Source organism: Triticum urartu, unplaced genomic scaffold, assembly GCF_003073215.2.
Source record: "Triticum urartu cultivar G1812 unplaced genomic scaffold, Tu2.1 TuUngrouped_contig_7472, whole genome shotgun sequence".
NCBI classification, from domain to species: domain Eukaryota; kingdom Viridiplantae; phylum Streptophyta; class Magnoliopsida; order Poales; family Poaceae; genus Triticum; species Triticum urartu.
In genome coordinates this window covers 4,073-18,503 of record NW_024118319.1, presented here as the reverse complement: position 1 = coordinate 18,503, position 14,431 = coordinate 4,073, and the positions used below count along the sequence as shown (strand labels likewise).

The 14,431-nt window shown below is 45.9% G+C and overlaps 1 protein-coding gene across 1 annotated transcript; it reads left to right on the top strand.

Moving 5' to 3' along the window:
* The first annotated feature begins 1,908 nt into the window (after positions 1-1,908).
* Positions 1,909-5,170, top strand: LOC125531556. Its single transcript, XM_048695921.1, has 2 exons — positions 1,909-4,788; positions 4,872-5,170. The coding sequence occupies exon 1, from the start codon at positions 1,933-1,935 to the stop codon at positions 4,777-4,779; it is 2,847 nt and encodes a 948-aa protein (XP_048551878.1). The 5' UTR covers positions 1,909-1,932; the 3' UTR covers positions 4,780-4,788; positions 4,872-5,170.
* The last annotated feature ends 9,261 nt before the right edge of the window (positions 5,171-14,431 follow it).

Genomic DNA, 14,431 nt, shown 5'->3' with positions numbered 1-14,431 from the left:
ACGCCCAAAAAAACGAAAGAGATAAAAGAAAAGAAACAAATGCCGACACCGGCGGATCCACAAAAACGAAGTTTCTCTTCTCTATTTCTCTTATGTTTTGCGTGTACAGTCTCTTTGTAACTTTAGATAGAAATTTATTAATACACTAGCAAAAGAGCCCGTGCATTGCAACGGGGCAGAAAAAACACACGCTCTTAACCCAATAACCACGACTCGAGACCCGAGACCCTGATAGGTAGACGTTCTTACTAAAATGGCATCACATTTGTGTTCTCGACGGTGGTCTCACTGCTCACACAATGAAAACACATTTGAATGTGGTCAGTCCTAAGACATCTCTCTCTCTCTCACACACACGCGCGCGCGCGCTCGCACGCACATAATCGCTCAGAATAAGATGAGAAAAGTGTTGTTTTTTCCCGCGAGATTTATCAGAGTTGTGCATGCGTGGTTATCAATGTTTTTTTCCCACTCAATCTGGTTTTAATGTGTGTTTATTTGCAATTTGGATCGCCGCCGATGCGAAATCTTCGGATACATCTCGAGTCTCACCGTCTGCGTCGCTATCGTTATGACTATGGGGGGATGTTGAGCATCGTTGTTAGTTAGAAAACATATGATAATATAGGATTTATTCTATCGTGTCTTAGTACTTCAAAATGATCATGTACTCCTGTGTATATGACCACAAGGCTGAAACAATACAACAACAATTCTATCAATCTCTTCTCTATTTTGACGAAATAGGGTTCCCCCGCTTTGTATTACGAAGCAAACCATCACCGATCGATACAACCAGATATGTGTTGGGATGGAAGCAGCACAGGCACGCCCAAAAAAACGAAAGAGATAAAAGAAAAGAAACAAATGCCAACACTGGCGGATCAACAAAAACGAAGTTTCTCTTCTCTATTTCTCTTATGCTTTGCGTGTACAGTCTCTTTGTAACTTTAGATAGAAATTTATTAATACACTAGCAAAAGAGCCCGTGTATTGCAATGGGACAGAAAAAACACACGCTCTTAACCCAATAACCACGACTCGAGACCCTGATAGGTAGACGTTCTTTATTTAAAATGGCATCACATTTGTGTTCCCGACGGTGGTCTCACTGCTCACACAACGAAAACACATTTGAATGTGGTCAGTCCTAAGGCGTCTCTCTCTCACACACACGCGCGCGCGCTCGCACGCACATAATCGCTCAGAATAAGATGAGAAAAGTGTTGTTTTTTCCCGTGAGGTTTTTCAGAGTTGTGCATGCGTGGTTATCAATGTTTTTTTCCCACTCAATCTGGTTTTAATGTGTGTTTATTTGCAATTTGCATTGCCGCCGATGCGAAAGAAAAACGGATCGTGCACTATAGATTAAGTTTGCACCCAAATTAATAGTTTAGAAATATTTAACAGCTAAAAGTAACAACATATTTAGATTCTACACATTTTTCTAATGAAATTTCATGTATAATATGTTAAAATCGGAGATACTGTTTAAAATATATGCATAATTTTGTTTTAGATAAACTGCGGATTGATTAACCGAAAGGTTAGGGGGTTTTCTGTTAAAACACAAAAAAACGATTCGTATGACTTACATATGGACGGCGGGTTGATTACATGAAACCTCAGGGGGTTTTCTGAGAAAGTTAGAAAAAGGTTCGTTATGACTTATAGATGGACTGCGGGTTGATTTCAACAAACTGCAGAGACTTTTTTGCAAATAGGGATGACGGACGACCGAACCCCACCGTGCTTTATTATTATTATTATTATTATTATATATATATATATGTATATATATATATATATATATGTATATAGGTAGAGATACAGTAGGGAAACCTGGCTACTGCCCCCCTTCAATAAATAAAAGAAGTTGACATAGACTTTGTTTTTACAGCCTGTAGCTGTTGTTTCGGCAGACAAGTACTAATGGAAGTTGGATCGAATGCCCTAGTGGAGTTCTGGAGTGGACGGGGAGTCCATGTCACGGTGTCGGTGAGCTTCGCACTGCAGGTCACGCTTCTCCTCTTGGCAGATATTCGTCGACGCACAGACTGGTCCGTGCTAAAGGTCATCATTTGGTCAGCATACATGCTGGCCGACACCGCCGCCATATACGCCCTGGGTCACCTGTCCGTTGTTGTCACTGTGTCCGAGCACCGTCTTATGGTGCTCTGGGCGCCACTGTTACTGGTGCACCTTGGCGGCCAAGATAACATCACCGCCTATGCCATAGAGGACAACCAGCTGTGGCTCCGTCACCTGCAGGCTTTCGGAGTGCAGGTCTTTGCAGCTGGCTACGTGTTGTATGCCTCTTCCGTTCTCTTGCAACCATCCTTGCTCCGCTCGGCCGCCATCCTCATTTATGTGGTCGGGCTTCTCAAGTATGGGGAAAGATTGTGGGCGCTCATTGCTGCCAATAATAGTTGTGCCAGTAGCAGCCTATCCATCACCAGCTACATGGATTTTGGTGCTCAGCAGGCAGTTGGTTTTCCTGCAGATCACAATCAAGCTGGGTTTATCGAAGATGAATGCGACGAGCTAGTCCTAGCTTACTCACTGTTGGACATTCCCAAGAAAATGTTCGAGGGGCCGACAGCTTATGTGAAGATTCAGAATGAGACAAGTTACGACAGAGACTTCATGCTGAAAGTGGTCGAGTTGCAGCTCACGATGATGTACGACCTCTTGTACACCAAGGCTGCGGTGATGCACACCCGGTATGGCTTTGTCGTCCGTCTCATCTCGCTGCCTTTCACTGTGGCTGCACTCCAGTTGTTTAATGCAATGAGGGCCGAAGATGATTACAGAAGAGCAGATGTCATTGTGACCAAAGTTTTACTCACCGGTGCAGTTTTCCTGGAGGCCATTTCAGTGTTGAGGGTCATTTTCTCCATCTGGACAGCCGCACTGCTGTATGAAAGAAAGTGGTATTCTCTTGGCAAAGTGGCTCACGTAACTGAAGGGGTCATCACTATTTTACTCTCGACGATTGTAAGAAGTAATGAAGCCTACTGGTCAGCCCACATGCGCCAACATAGCTTGTTTAAGGTGTCCCATCACACTAACCACAGAAGAGGCAGTAGAATCGCAAAAAAAATGGGACTGGAGGACCTGTGGGATTCAACGTTCTACTCATGGTCCACTAGTGTCCCCGAAGATATCATTCGCAAGGTGTTGGTCCTAGTGTCGACAACTGAAGCCAGACAGGTGGTTCCAACTGAAGCCAGACAGGTTGTTCCAACTGAAGCCAGGAATTCAACGTACTACACATGGACCACTCTTGATAGGGGAACCAGAGCTAGGCAGGGTGTTCTGTCTGATGGTGCTGGAACTGAAGCCCGGCAGGGTGTTCGGTCTAATGGTGCTGGGACTGAAGCCCGGCGTGGTGTTCTGTCTGATGGTGCTGGAACTGAAGCCCGGCAGGGTGTTCGGTCTAATGGTGCTGGGACTGAAGCCCGGCGTGGTGTTTGGTCTAATGGTGCTGGAACTGAAGCCCGGCAGGGTGTTCGGTCTAATGGTACTGGAACCGAAGCCCGGCAGGGTGTTGGTACTGGAGCCGAAGCCAGGCTGGGTGTTCCACCTGATCGTACTGGAACTGAAGCCGGGCAGGGTGGTCAATCTAATGGTACTGGAACCGAAGCTATGCAGATTGGCATGGCGAAATCACGGGGCCAGGATGCCGTAAAGAGACACAACCTCTCCTTAGGGAAGGACCTGGCACTGGCATGGAGCGTGGAACTGGAGCTGGATGAGAGCATCCTCGTGTGGCACATCGCCACTCATGTCTACCTCCAGGAGCTCTCGACGAATGTTATTGGCCAACAGAGATATATTTTGGAACGTAACCACATGCTGAAACGTGTTGAGGCAATAGAGGCTCTCTGCAATTACATGTTTTACCTGCTGGTCGCCCGCCCCTACATGCTGCCTTACCCTGTTACTCGTCAGAAGTATGTCCAGCTGTGTCATGATTCCAACACTCATCTGAAGACACGCGACGATGCCAAGGACCTGCTCAGTGCCATATTGGAACAGGAGAAACCTTTGCTCGGAGGATCTCCAATTAAACCAAATAGTGACGGAGACATTATTGGTGTGTCTCAGAGCAGTAAAACTGCTGAGACAGCGGTCAATAATACAGGGGTCAGACGAACTCCTATGCCGGCGTTCAAGAATACAGGGGTCAGACGAACTCCTATGCCGGCGTTCAAGAATATAGGGGTCGGAGGAACTGCTCAGCCGGCAGTCAATAATACAAGGATCGGAGGAAATGCTCAGCCGCCGGTCAATAATACAGGGGTCGGAGGAACTGGTGTCTCTCAAAGCCAAGAAACAAGTGACGAAGTCATTGGTGTGTCTAGACCGCCGGTCAATAATACATGGTTCGGTGTTTTTAAAAAAAAGGTAACAACAAATTGTTCATGGTTCGGAGGAACTGTTCAGCCTCCGGTCAATAATACAACGGGCGGAGAAACTGCTCAGCCTTCTATCAACAGCACACTTGACAAGGGATGTAAGCTTGCAGCACAGCTGGTCAACACAACGCAAAGAGATGATGTGGATGCTGTTCGCTTCCTCGAGATGGTCTTTGAAGTGTGGGTGGAGATGCTATGCTACACGGCCTACAACTGCGACGAGAAATCTCATGCCAAAAACCTGACAAACGGTGGTGAGCTCATGACCATCGTTGCTCTTATGATGGTATACAAGTCAAATGGTTTTATCAAGACAGAGAATAGTGGTGCCACAGCTGGCACTAGTTCTTCGTCATAATTCGACCAAGTGAGTATCTTTGTTTATCATTTTATCACGTCTTCCCTCACATTTGTATATACTCATTGTTTACTTGCTGTCTCAATTGACAGGTAGTACATGTGCTGCTGCCAAATTGGATTGGGGTGCACGCATCTATCTTTTGAAACAAGTCTACATCTCCAACGGTATTTACTATGCATGCAGTCGTCTCGAATAATCGCTTGCTTCTTGCTGTTTTTAATTCAATCAAGTTCTCGTTGATGATGATTTGCACTGGACAGATCGTCCTATGTATGTACGGGGTTGTACCAGGTTTCATTTCCACTGAATTTTCTATTTTCTGCAGCTGCTCCACGAACAAAGTTGTAAAACAAATATCTATTTGTACTCTATTTCATATAAGACCTATTCCGCAATCTTTGCTATGAGGTATCTTTCTTCCAGATTCGTGCTGGCATGTTATTCTTTATTCTCCCCTAATTCATTTTTCTGGAGAACACTAAATCACGAAGCAACCGTTGGGTTCTGCTGCTTTGAGAAGGTTACTAATATACTAAAAAGTACTGTTTGTTTGATTGATTGATCTACATTTACATTTACTTGTAGACTTGTAGTATACCAACGCAAATCCGGCGCATGTCCACAACTTTAAGGCGTGTTTCTGAATTTAGCGCATGTCCACAAGTTTTTGGCGCGTCTCGGAATTTCCTTTCATATATCAGGCTTGCCCGAATTTTGACATAACAGATCGTCAAGAGAACAACCAAACATTTATCTGATGCATGAGCTTAGATCTTCTACATTCTTGGACTGTTACTATTTTGCAAAATTAAACAAAATTGCGAAAAACAAGACATCCAGGATATTTTATCATGCAAATTCAAGATGAAGTTGTCTTTTGGGTTAATACTAAATCCCCAAAGCTTAGAGCTAGGCGAAGATGGGAGTATTATGCTGTTTTGGTTGTGGTCTGAGGTTAGGTTTTTCTGTCTCTTCAGTTTTCGACCTGTTTAGGTTGTGCCCTGGTTCCGTGGAAGTCCTTGTAACTATTTTGTTATGGTGGTTTGGCAACAAGTATCTACAGGTTTTGGCATGATGGTGTGTAAATTGAAATGATAGTAAATAGCATGAAAAAACATCAAATCTTCGAGTGAACCATAATCTTATCAGAAGTGGGTTTTCCTCTAGATAGGGAAAGTCTCCTTCCAGCAACCCAACAGAGTTAGTGTTTGTTATCACACACTCTGCATCCCGCCAAACCCCACTAGATGGGCCGCCCCAGCACGGCAAGGCCCGCGCTGGGTTATACGGGCCAAGCATGGCCCAACACGGCCGGGCACGCTAACCACACCGCCGTGCCGGGCCAACACGCGTGCCCTCCCAGGCCTAGGCACAACCCACCTATTATGCTGCCTATTGGTGTATAAAAAACCTAATAAACAGGTCGTGCCGTGCCGGCACGTGTGCCAGGCCTCCAGGCACGGCCGTAGGCGGGCCATGTGCCGGGCACGGCGCGGTTAACCACATGTCGGGCCAGCCGGTCACGATTACTAACGGGTCAGCCTGCCAGGCACGGCCCAGCTGGCCAGGTGCCCTCCCCTCCCCCATCTGCGACGAGCCCAGCGCTTGTTTAGCCTTGTCCCTTCCCCTTGTCCCTTCCTCCTCCTTGTCGTAGATGTATGGCGTCCACCAGGTGAATCCTATGTGGCGCTGGCAGTGGCGGTGCTACATCTTATCTCCCATGGTTAAGATATTGGTAGCACGGGGTCTGGTGGGGCTCCCGGCGGTTGGGACACACATCTATGGTGGTTGTTGAGCTGGAAGGAGGCGGTGCAGCAGAGGCTAGGTCATGTCGCCATAATCTAGATGTCGACATGCAGCGGGCAACGCGAGTTGGGGCATCTGGTTGCAAGGTGTTGGAGTACTCGGTTTGGTGATCGTCGGGCTCCACGTCGCGTAGCAGGCTCGACCAGGCATCAGAGCCGCCAGATTCCCCATCGAAGCCAGCACTCCTACCATCACCGGCCATCAATTGAGATCGGAGGAGATTGAAAGTGGAGTGGACGGAGAGGGGAATGAAGTGAAGTGCAGATTGACTGTTGTCTAGGTTTTCCAAATAGGGATATTTGTGAGGTACAGGTGGGACAAGACGACGTGGCGGACGTGCCCGGACTGCCCCTTATTCGCCCTACATTTGAATTGCATATGAGGGGTGCCGAACAACCCGCATGTTTGAGGCCGATTTAAGATGCCAGGCTGAGTCGGTTTGTTATGACAAGTCAATGATCGGGCCGTCAGTACGGCCGTTAGGGAACGGTTTGGGGCGTCTGGCTTAGATGCTCTTATTTTTCTAATTTGCACTCAATGATCATGGTATTGTCATTTCAAGGTCGCGCCTCCGTCGCTTGTTTTCCGCCCCCCTTAAGCTAGGCGTTGGAATGCTGACACCACTCATTTGGGAGCTTGCTCTTCCTCAGTCTCGGAAGGTACGTCGCCAGTGGACATCCTAGCTCGTGGTCGCAATTGTCTTCACAAATCAGGTATTCAGCAATAGGTTTTTCTTCTTTTTTCGAGAAACCAATCGAAGGGATGCCTTTCACTAGAGAACTATGTATGATTTATGCTCCACAACAACAATCTTTGTTGGCTTGTTACCGTGTTCTTGTTTTAGTATTGTAATTTCTTAATTAGGATCAGGATCCATCTAAACTAGTATTGTTTTTGTAATAAAAGAATCCCCTTAGGATCTTGTTCGCACTAGGTAAAGATTCCGCTCGTTTTGAAAAAAAAAATCTTCCTCTCGCCTATGCATAGCTTTGATCTAATATGATTTTGCTATTTGCTGACGTGTTTTTTTGTGCGTGTGTTGGTGTTGGCCATGTGCATCTTAGCTATGCAGAGGCCAGGTGTGTGCTCATTGTGTTTGTATCCTCTTGATGCTTCATTTTGAGACAATAAAATCCACTCTTTATCAAAAAGGTAAAGATTCCGCAGCCAAATAGAATTGTATGAGCTCAAATTTATTCTCAGGTGTTCTGGTACAAATTGTGGTTGCTACAACAATGTCTACATGGAAAGGATAATATACTAAGACCACAATTGGAAATAAACACACATGCTTATGCATAATCTTACTGGAAATGAGCACCTGAAGATCAGAACGAAGCGGCGGCGGCGGCAGCAGCAGCAAGAAACTAAATATGTTATTTCTTTCAGTGTGAAACTAGGTCACAGCTCGCAAGGCAGTGGCGTACATTTCCTTTGAAAATCAGTAGATGTAAAAAATATGGACAAGGTGTAACTTGACTAACTCCCCTTGGTCCAAAATACAAAAACAGGCAAATAGAATTGTATGAGCTCAAATTTATTCTTGCTTGCTCTGGTACAAACTGTGGTTGCTACAACAATGTCTTCATGGAAAGGATCATAGTAACACCACAACTGCAAATAAACACACATGCGTATGCATAATACTTCTGGAAATGGGCACCTGAAGATGAGAACAAAACAACAACAGCAGCAGCAGCAACAAGAAACTAAACATGTTATTGGTTTCAGTGTTAAACTAGGTCACAGCTTGCAAGGCAGCGGCATACATTTCCTTTGTAAATCAGCAGATGTAAAAAATATGGACAAGGTGTAACTTGACTAATTCCCCTTGCTCCACAATACAAAAACAGGCAACGTTCAGTCCAGCTTGCAAATTACAAAAAAAAAAAAGAAAAAAAAAACTACTCCATTAAACGTATGGCATGAGCACCATCGCCTACACCTAACCAAACCAAAACCAACCACACGTTTTGTTTGAAAAGCAAGAACAAATAAACCTGCTACAATAGGAATCAGACATCGAGCAATTGTTTACTTGTTTCTTGTTGGCATGGAAGCTATCTAACCTGCAGCGGCAGGTGATGCAGTCTGGACAACCAAAGGCATCCTACATTGTACACTTCATATTATCTGATCCAGGGTTCTATAAACATATAAGTGGCCCTTCCTGTTGCAAACTCTGCGCATGAAGGGGTTTTCACAAAAATGGTGTCGCTGGGTAGAGAGCTTTGTCTCTGGAGGTAGTGTGGCCATAAAAGTTAATGATGACGTTGGCAACTATTTTCAGACACGGAAGGGGCTTCGTCAAGGTGACCCCGCATCTCCCATCCTGTTTAACATAGTCGCTGACATGCTAACTACCCTTGTTGAGCGGGCTAAGCTGGATGGTCAAATTAGTGGAGTCATCCCACACTTTGTAGAAGATGGACTATCCATTCTATAATATGCGGATGACACGATACTTTTCATGGATCATGATCTAGATAAGGCTAGAAATCTCAAGCTGCTCTTATGTGCTTTTGAGGAACTCTCTGGTCTCAAAATTAATTTCCATAAAAGTGAACTTTTTTGCTTTGGTGATGCTGCAGAATCAGCACCCGACTATGCTGAGATTTTTGGATGCCAGCTTGGGCAGTTTCCGATTCGGTACTTGGGTATTCCCATACACTATCGGCGTTTAACTATCGCTGAGTGGAGGCATGTCGAAGAGAGACTGGAGAAACGATTAGCCAGTTGGAAGGCCAAACTCTTGTCTTATGGGGGGCGACTGATCTTGATCAATTCCGTCCTAAGCAACATGGTTTTATATATGTTGTCATTCTTCCACCTGCCGAAAGGGGTTCTACAGCGGCTAGATTACTTTAGATCCAGATTTTTTTGGCAGTCTGATAACGAAACCAAAAAATATCGACTTGCTAGGTGGAGCGTATTATGCAGACCTAAAAGTCAGGGGGGTCTGGGTATCCAAGACCTTGAGATTAAAAACATAGCTCTTCTCAGCAAGTGGGTTTATAAATTACTCACTGAGCATGGAGTATGGCAAGAAATCATTCGCAACAAGTATGTGGGATCCAATGCCATTTCTTAAATTCATTGGAAACCTGGGGATTCACATTTTTGGAGTGGTGTCATGAAGGCCAAGGAATTCTTCTTCCAATTTGGGACCTTCTCGGTTAGGGATGGTTCTCAGGTTCGTTTCTGGGAGGATACCTAGTTAGGGAACAACTCACTAATGGTGCAATATCCGAGCTTGTACCGGATTGTTAGACAAAAATTCGTCACGATCAAACAAGTCCTCGGACAAGAAAACCCCGATATTTCTTTTCGTAGGGATCTTTTCGGCACTCGTCTGGCAGCATGGAATGAATTACTCACTCGCCTGGAGGACATTCAACTGTCAGATGAGCCGGACACTTTGCGATGGAACTTGCATCAGAATGGCAAATTCTCGGTCAAATCCATGTATGATGCAATGGTTCATTGTGATGTTCCAGTTGATAATAGGAAACTGTGGAAGCTAAAAATTCCTCTAAGAGTGAGGATTTTCCTCTGGTTTCTAAACAAAGGAGTCATCCTAACCAGAGATAACCTGGCACGACGAAACTGGCATGGGTCCAAGACATGTGTCTTTTGCCAACATGACGAGACTATTAAACACTTATTTTTCGAGTGTAAATTTGCCCGGACAGTTTGGGCCATGGTCCAAGTAGCTTCGAATTTATACCCACCACGTAGTGCACGGAATATGTTCGGCAACTGGTGGCGGGGTATTGATAAACAATTTTCTGCACATATTCTTGTGGGAGCGGCGGCTTTATGCTGGGAAATGTGGCTTACCAGGAATGATGTGGTTTTAACAATAAATGTGTCTCATCTCCTATGCAGGTTATCCATGTTTGTACACGATGGCTCCGTACGTGGTCTATCCTGCAGAAGCCGGAGGACAGGGACCTTTTTATGATGGCGTCTACACGGCTGGAGCGTACGGCCAGGGAGGTTTTCTACCCACATGGATGGCGGTGTGATTTACGGATAGGGTCTATCGCTTCCTAGGCTGGACATGATTTATTGCTTGGCTTTGTATCGAATTATTTCAATTTAGAGTGCTCTGAACTTTTTGGCTGTGTGCATCTAGCTATGCAGAGGCCGGGCTTTCTTTCAATACGATTGTATCATCTCGATATATCTATTCAATGAAAAGTCCTTTATCAAAAAAAAACTCCTACTTCTCTAGATGAAATGAAAATTGAGACAAGTTCCCAACGCATTCAGCTGTTATCATATATTTCCTCTGTAAACTAATATAAGATCTGTAAAGAGTGATCTTAAAGACATGTTGACTTCAGCTACTTGGGCAATTAACTTGGATGATGCACAAAACTAAACTGCAGTGACCAGCCCTCGAGGAAACTATCAAATGGGGATTCGTATCTTCAAATTAAGGGGACGGCAACTGCTTATCTTCTCCAGCATCTGTGTGCTACAGCTAGCAAACAATGACGAGCAAGATAGGGCAGCAGAAACATCCTCTTTCTTTTTGCTCACTGAAACAGGGGAGACGCTGAACAAGACAGAGAGCAAAGGTAAAAAATGAAACGAACAACACAAAGCTGGTAATTCTAGTAAGCTCACATTGTAGCAGGGGAGGTGCAGGAAAAGCACAGGTGGTCGACTACACTCAGTGGAAGATTAAACACACACACACACACACACACACACACAGAGAGAGAGAGAGAGAGAGCAGAGAGCAGAGAGCAGAGAGCAGAGAGCAGAGCAGAGCACATGTAAAAACTAAGACCAACGGCATGAGACATGAGTAATATTTCCAGTAAGCTCACAGTACTAGTGCCACCACCGCCACAAAAATTTGCCGAGTTCAACAAACTAACTACAAAAGCAGAGGGAGCACTCAAACATGTGTATAGCTACTTGAGTACCGAACTTTGTAGGCGCTAATGCAAGAAGTAACATCTCCTGTCCCTGCACCAAACATCAATCTCTGCTCTCTGCATCTCAAAGGGAAATCTCAGATGAAATTGGTGCAGCGGCAAGCTGTATTTTGTTGGCTGGCAGGCAAGGATCATCGTTGCCCATTAGAGTAGAACATGCTTGGGTACAGCCAGAACGGCAAACTGACGCTTTCGCTGGTGTGCTTCCTAAGTTGGGATCCAGCACGCCACACAACCCATAGAGAGCCCAAGGTCGAGATGGACGAGCAGAGTGCACGATGCTGCTCCTCCCTCCCCATAGTTCCAAGCTCATGCAAGAATGCGGCCTGCTTTTTGCTCCTGGACCCTTAAAGAGTGCCCAATTGTCCAGCTTCTCCACGGCCATCCAAGTCGCGGGCTCAGTTCCCATGTTGAGGCGGTGGAGCTTGTTTGAACTGAGCATGAAAAGCATGTCACCACAAACCACCAGCCTTCCTTCCTCAGCCCTGGTTTTTATCTGCTGCAGACCAAGCTGAGGGGCCAGCTGCAGAGCGTAGGATCTTCCATCGCTATCCGAGACAATGAACAAACCATCAAATTCCATAAAATATTCTATTAGATACTCCCTGAGTGTTGGCACAGGCTCGGCCTCGCCGCTGCAACCGCCGCATACCTTCAGCTGCAGAGCGTAGGATCTTCCATCGCTATCCGAGACAATGAACAAACCATCAAATTCCATAAAATATTCTATTAGATACTCCCTGAGTGTTGGCACAGGCTCGGCCTCGACGCGCCACCCGCCGTATACTTTCCGGCGAGACGCACGTACGAGATTAGCTCGAGTACTTTCCAACCTAACCAGTTGGAGACGCAGACGGTGTACGCGCACGTATACACCAAGCAACCAAGCAGCCTAGCTGCTGGATGGATTCCTCTTGAGTGCTAGTTTATGCACGTACAAACTAGGAAACGATCAGCCGTCGGCACCTTCGAGAGACACTGCACGTCGACGGAATACGCACGCAAGAACACACAGTCGATATGATGGCTAACAGGGCCGTGTCGGTCCTGCGATTTGTATTGCTTTTAATCTGAGTTGTAAATCTTACAGGGGTACACGAGTATACAAAGGAGCTAGCCTAACAAAGTTAAACTATCCAAATACTACTCGGATGACTATTCCAGTCCAAGCCGGACATGGACTCCTGATCGTGGTTAATTCCAACAATCACCCCTCTAAACACGATATGTCCTCACTTCACGACTTGGACGCTGATCCTTCGCCGCATCTTCACGAACTTCTGTCGTCGCAAAGATCCGGTTAAGATATCTGCAAGCTGCTTATTGGTGCAAACATAGTTGACGTCATTCTTGCTTTCTCCCACGCACTCCCTTAGATACCGATACCTCGTATTGATGTGCTTCCATCTTTCATGATGACACTGGATTCTTCCACAGAGAGATTGTAGACTAGTCGTCAACGTTGAGCACCACTCGTTCCTTACCTGTGAGGTCACCGAGTAGTGTTCCTAGGCACATGCCTTGACACAACGCGGTAGCAGCTGCAATATACTCTGCTTCACGGGGTGATAATGCGACCACCTTCTGCTTTTGTAATAGCCAACTCACTATGCTTCCTTCCAAGAAATATGCCACGCCAGAGGTACTTTTACGGTCGTCCACATCTCCTGCCAGGTCAATATCACTATAGCCAAGTAGCTCCACCATCTCCTTGTTGTTCTCTCTCAAATAGACACAACCGAAGTTTGTTGTCCCTTTGATGTACCTGAGTATATGTTTGACAGCTGCCCAATGTTTAGTCGTGGGTGCTTCCATGAAGCGACTCACTATGCCAACGGAATAGGCCAAGTCTGGTCTTGTATTCGTGAGATACCTCAACTTTTAGACCACACTTCTATACTCCATATCGACCGCGGGTGCTTCACTTTTCTTGCTTAGCATAAGGTGAGGCTTCATCAGAACATGATTTGGATTGCAATCTTGCATGCCACAGCTTTCAAGTACCTTCTTTGCATATGCCTCATGGCATATTGTGATCCCCTCCGGCTTTTGCTATACCTCGACCCCAAGGTAGTAACTCAAGAGCCCTAGATCAGTCTGTTGGAAATATGAGCAATTTACCGAATGGTTTTATTAACAGAAATACTAGATAAAGCATAACTAGTATAGCAGTGATAAAGCAAGTCATGCGATTTGATAAAGAGAGGGTAAATAACATCTGCATATATGAGCTAGAACCGATCATCTCTAGTGCAGACAGTAGATCAAGATGCATATATGAGGTAGATCCTAACATGTCTAGGGCAAACACTAGAACAAGCAACTGTGACAGGACCTCTAATAGGAAAAACAAGAACATGTACGAGACAGCAGCCGGAGCAGAGGCACTGGACTTGGGGTCGGTGTCCTCCATGTCGTCGAGGAGGTTGTCGACGTCGTGGAAGTAGTCGTCGTTGGGGAAGTACTCGTCGAAGTCTGGGACGTCCGTGACGAAGAAGTCAGTAGTCGCGCAGAGCGCTCCCCAAAAACCTTATCACCCTCCTCCCGTACAGGACTCAAAGAGGTGCAGTTTCGGAGGCCTAGCTACTGTCCCGACCTGCGGTGCACGCCGCAAGCCAGGATGAGGAAGATCGTAGCAGCAGCGTAGTGTTCAGGAACCGATGGCGAGAGGAAGAATGAGTTCTGGTGCATCTCTCTAAGAGGAGCGACCTCCCTTTTATAGGCGCATGAGAAGGAGGCGAGAGGGTAGCGACGGAAGGTGAAACGAAGATGAAGCGAACACCCAGCAGCCTAAGGGTTGCACCGTTCGCATTCAAACTCCACTATCGCAAAATCTTTTCAGCTTCCGTGTGACCTTTCGTATACCCGTAGTGCGTGGCAAAAATTAGACA

Coding starts and splice junctions, on each gene's coding strand:
- LOC125531556 (XM_048695921.1), top strand. CDS start 1,933: ATGGAAGTTGGATCGAATGCCCTAGTGGAGTTCTGGAGTGGACGGGGA.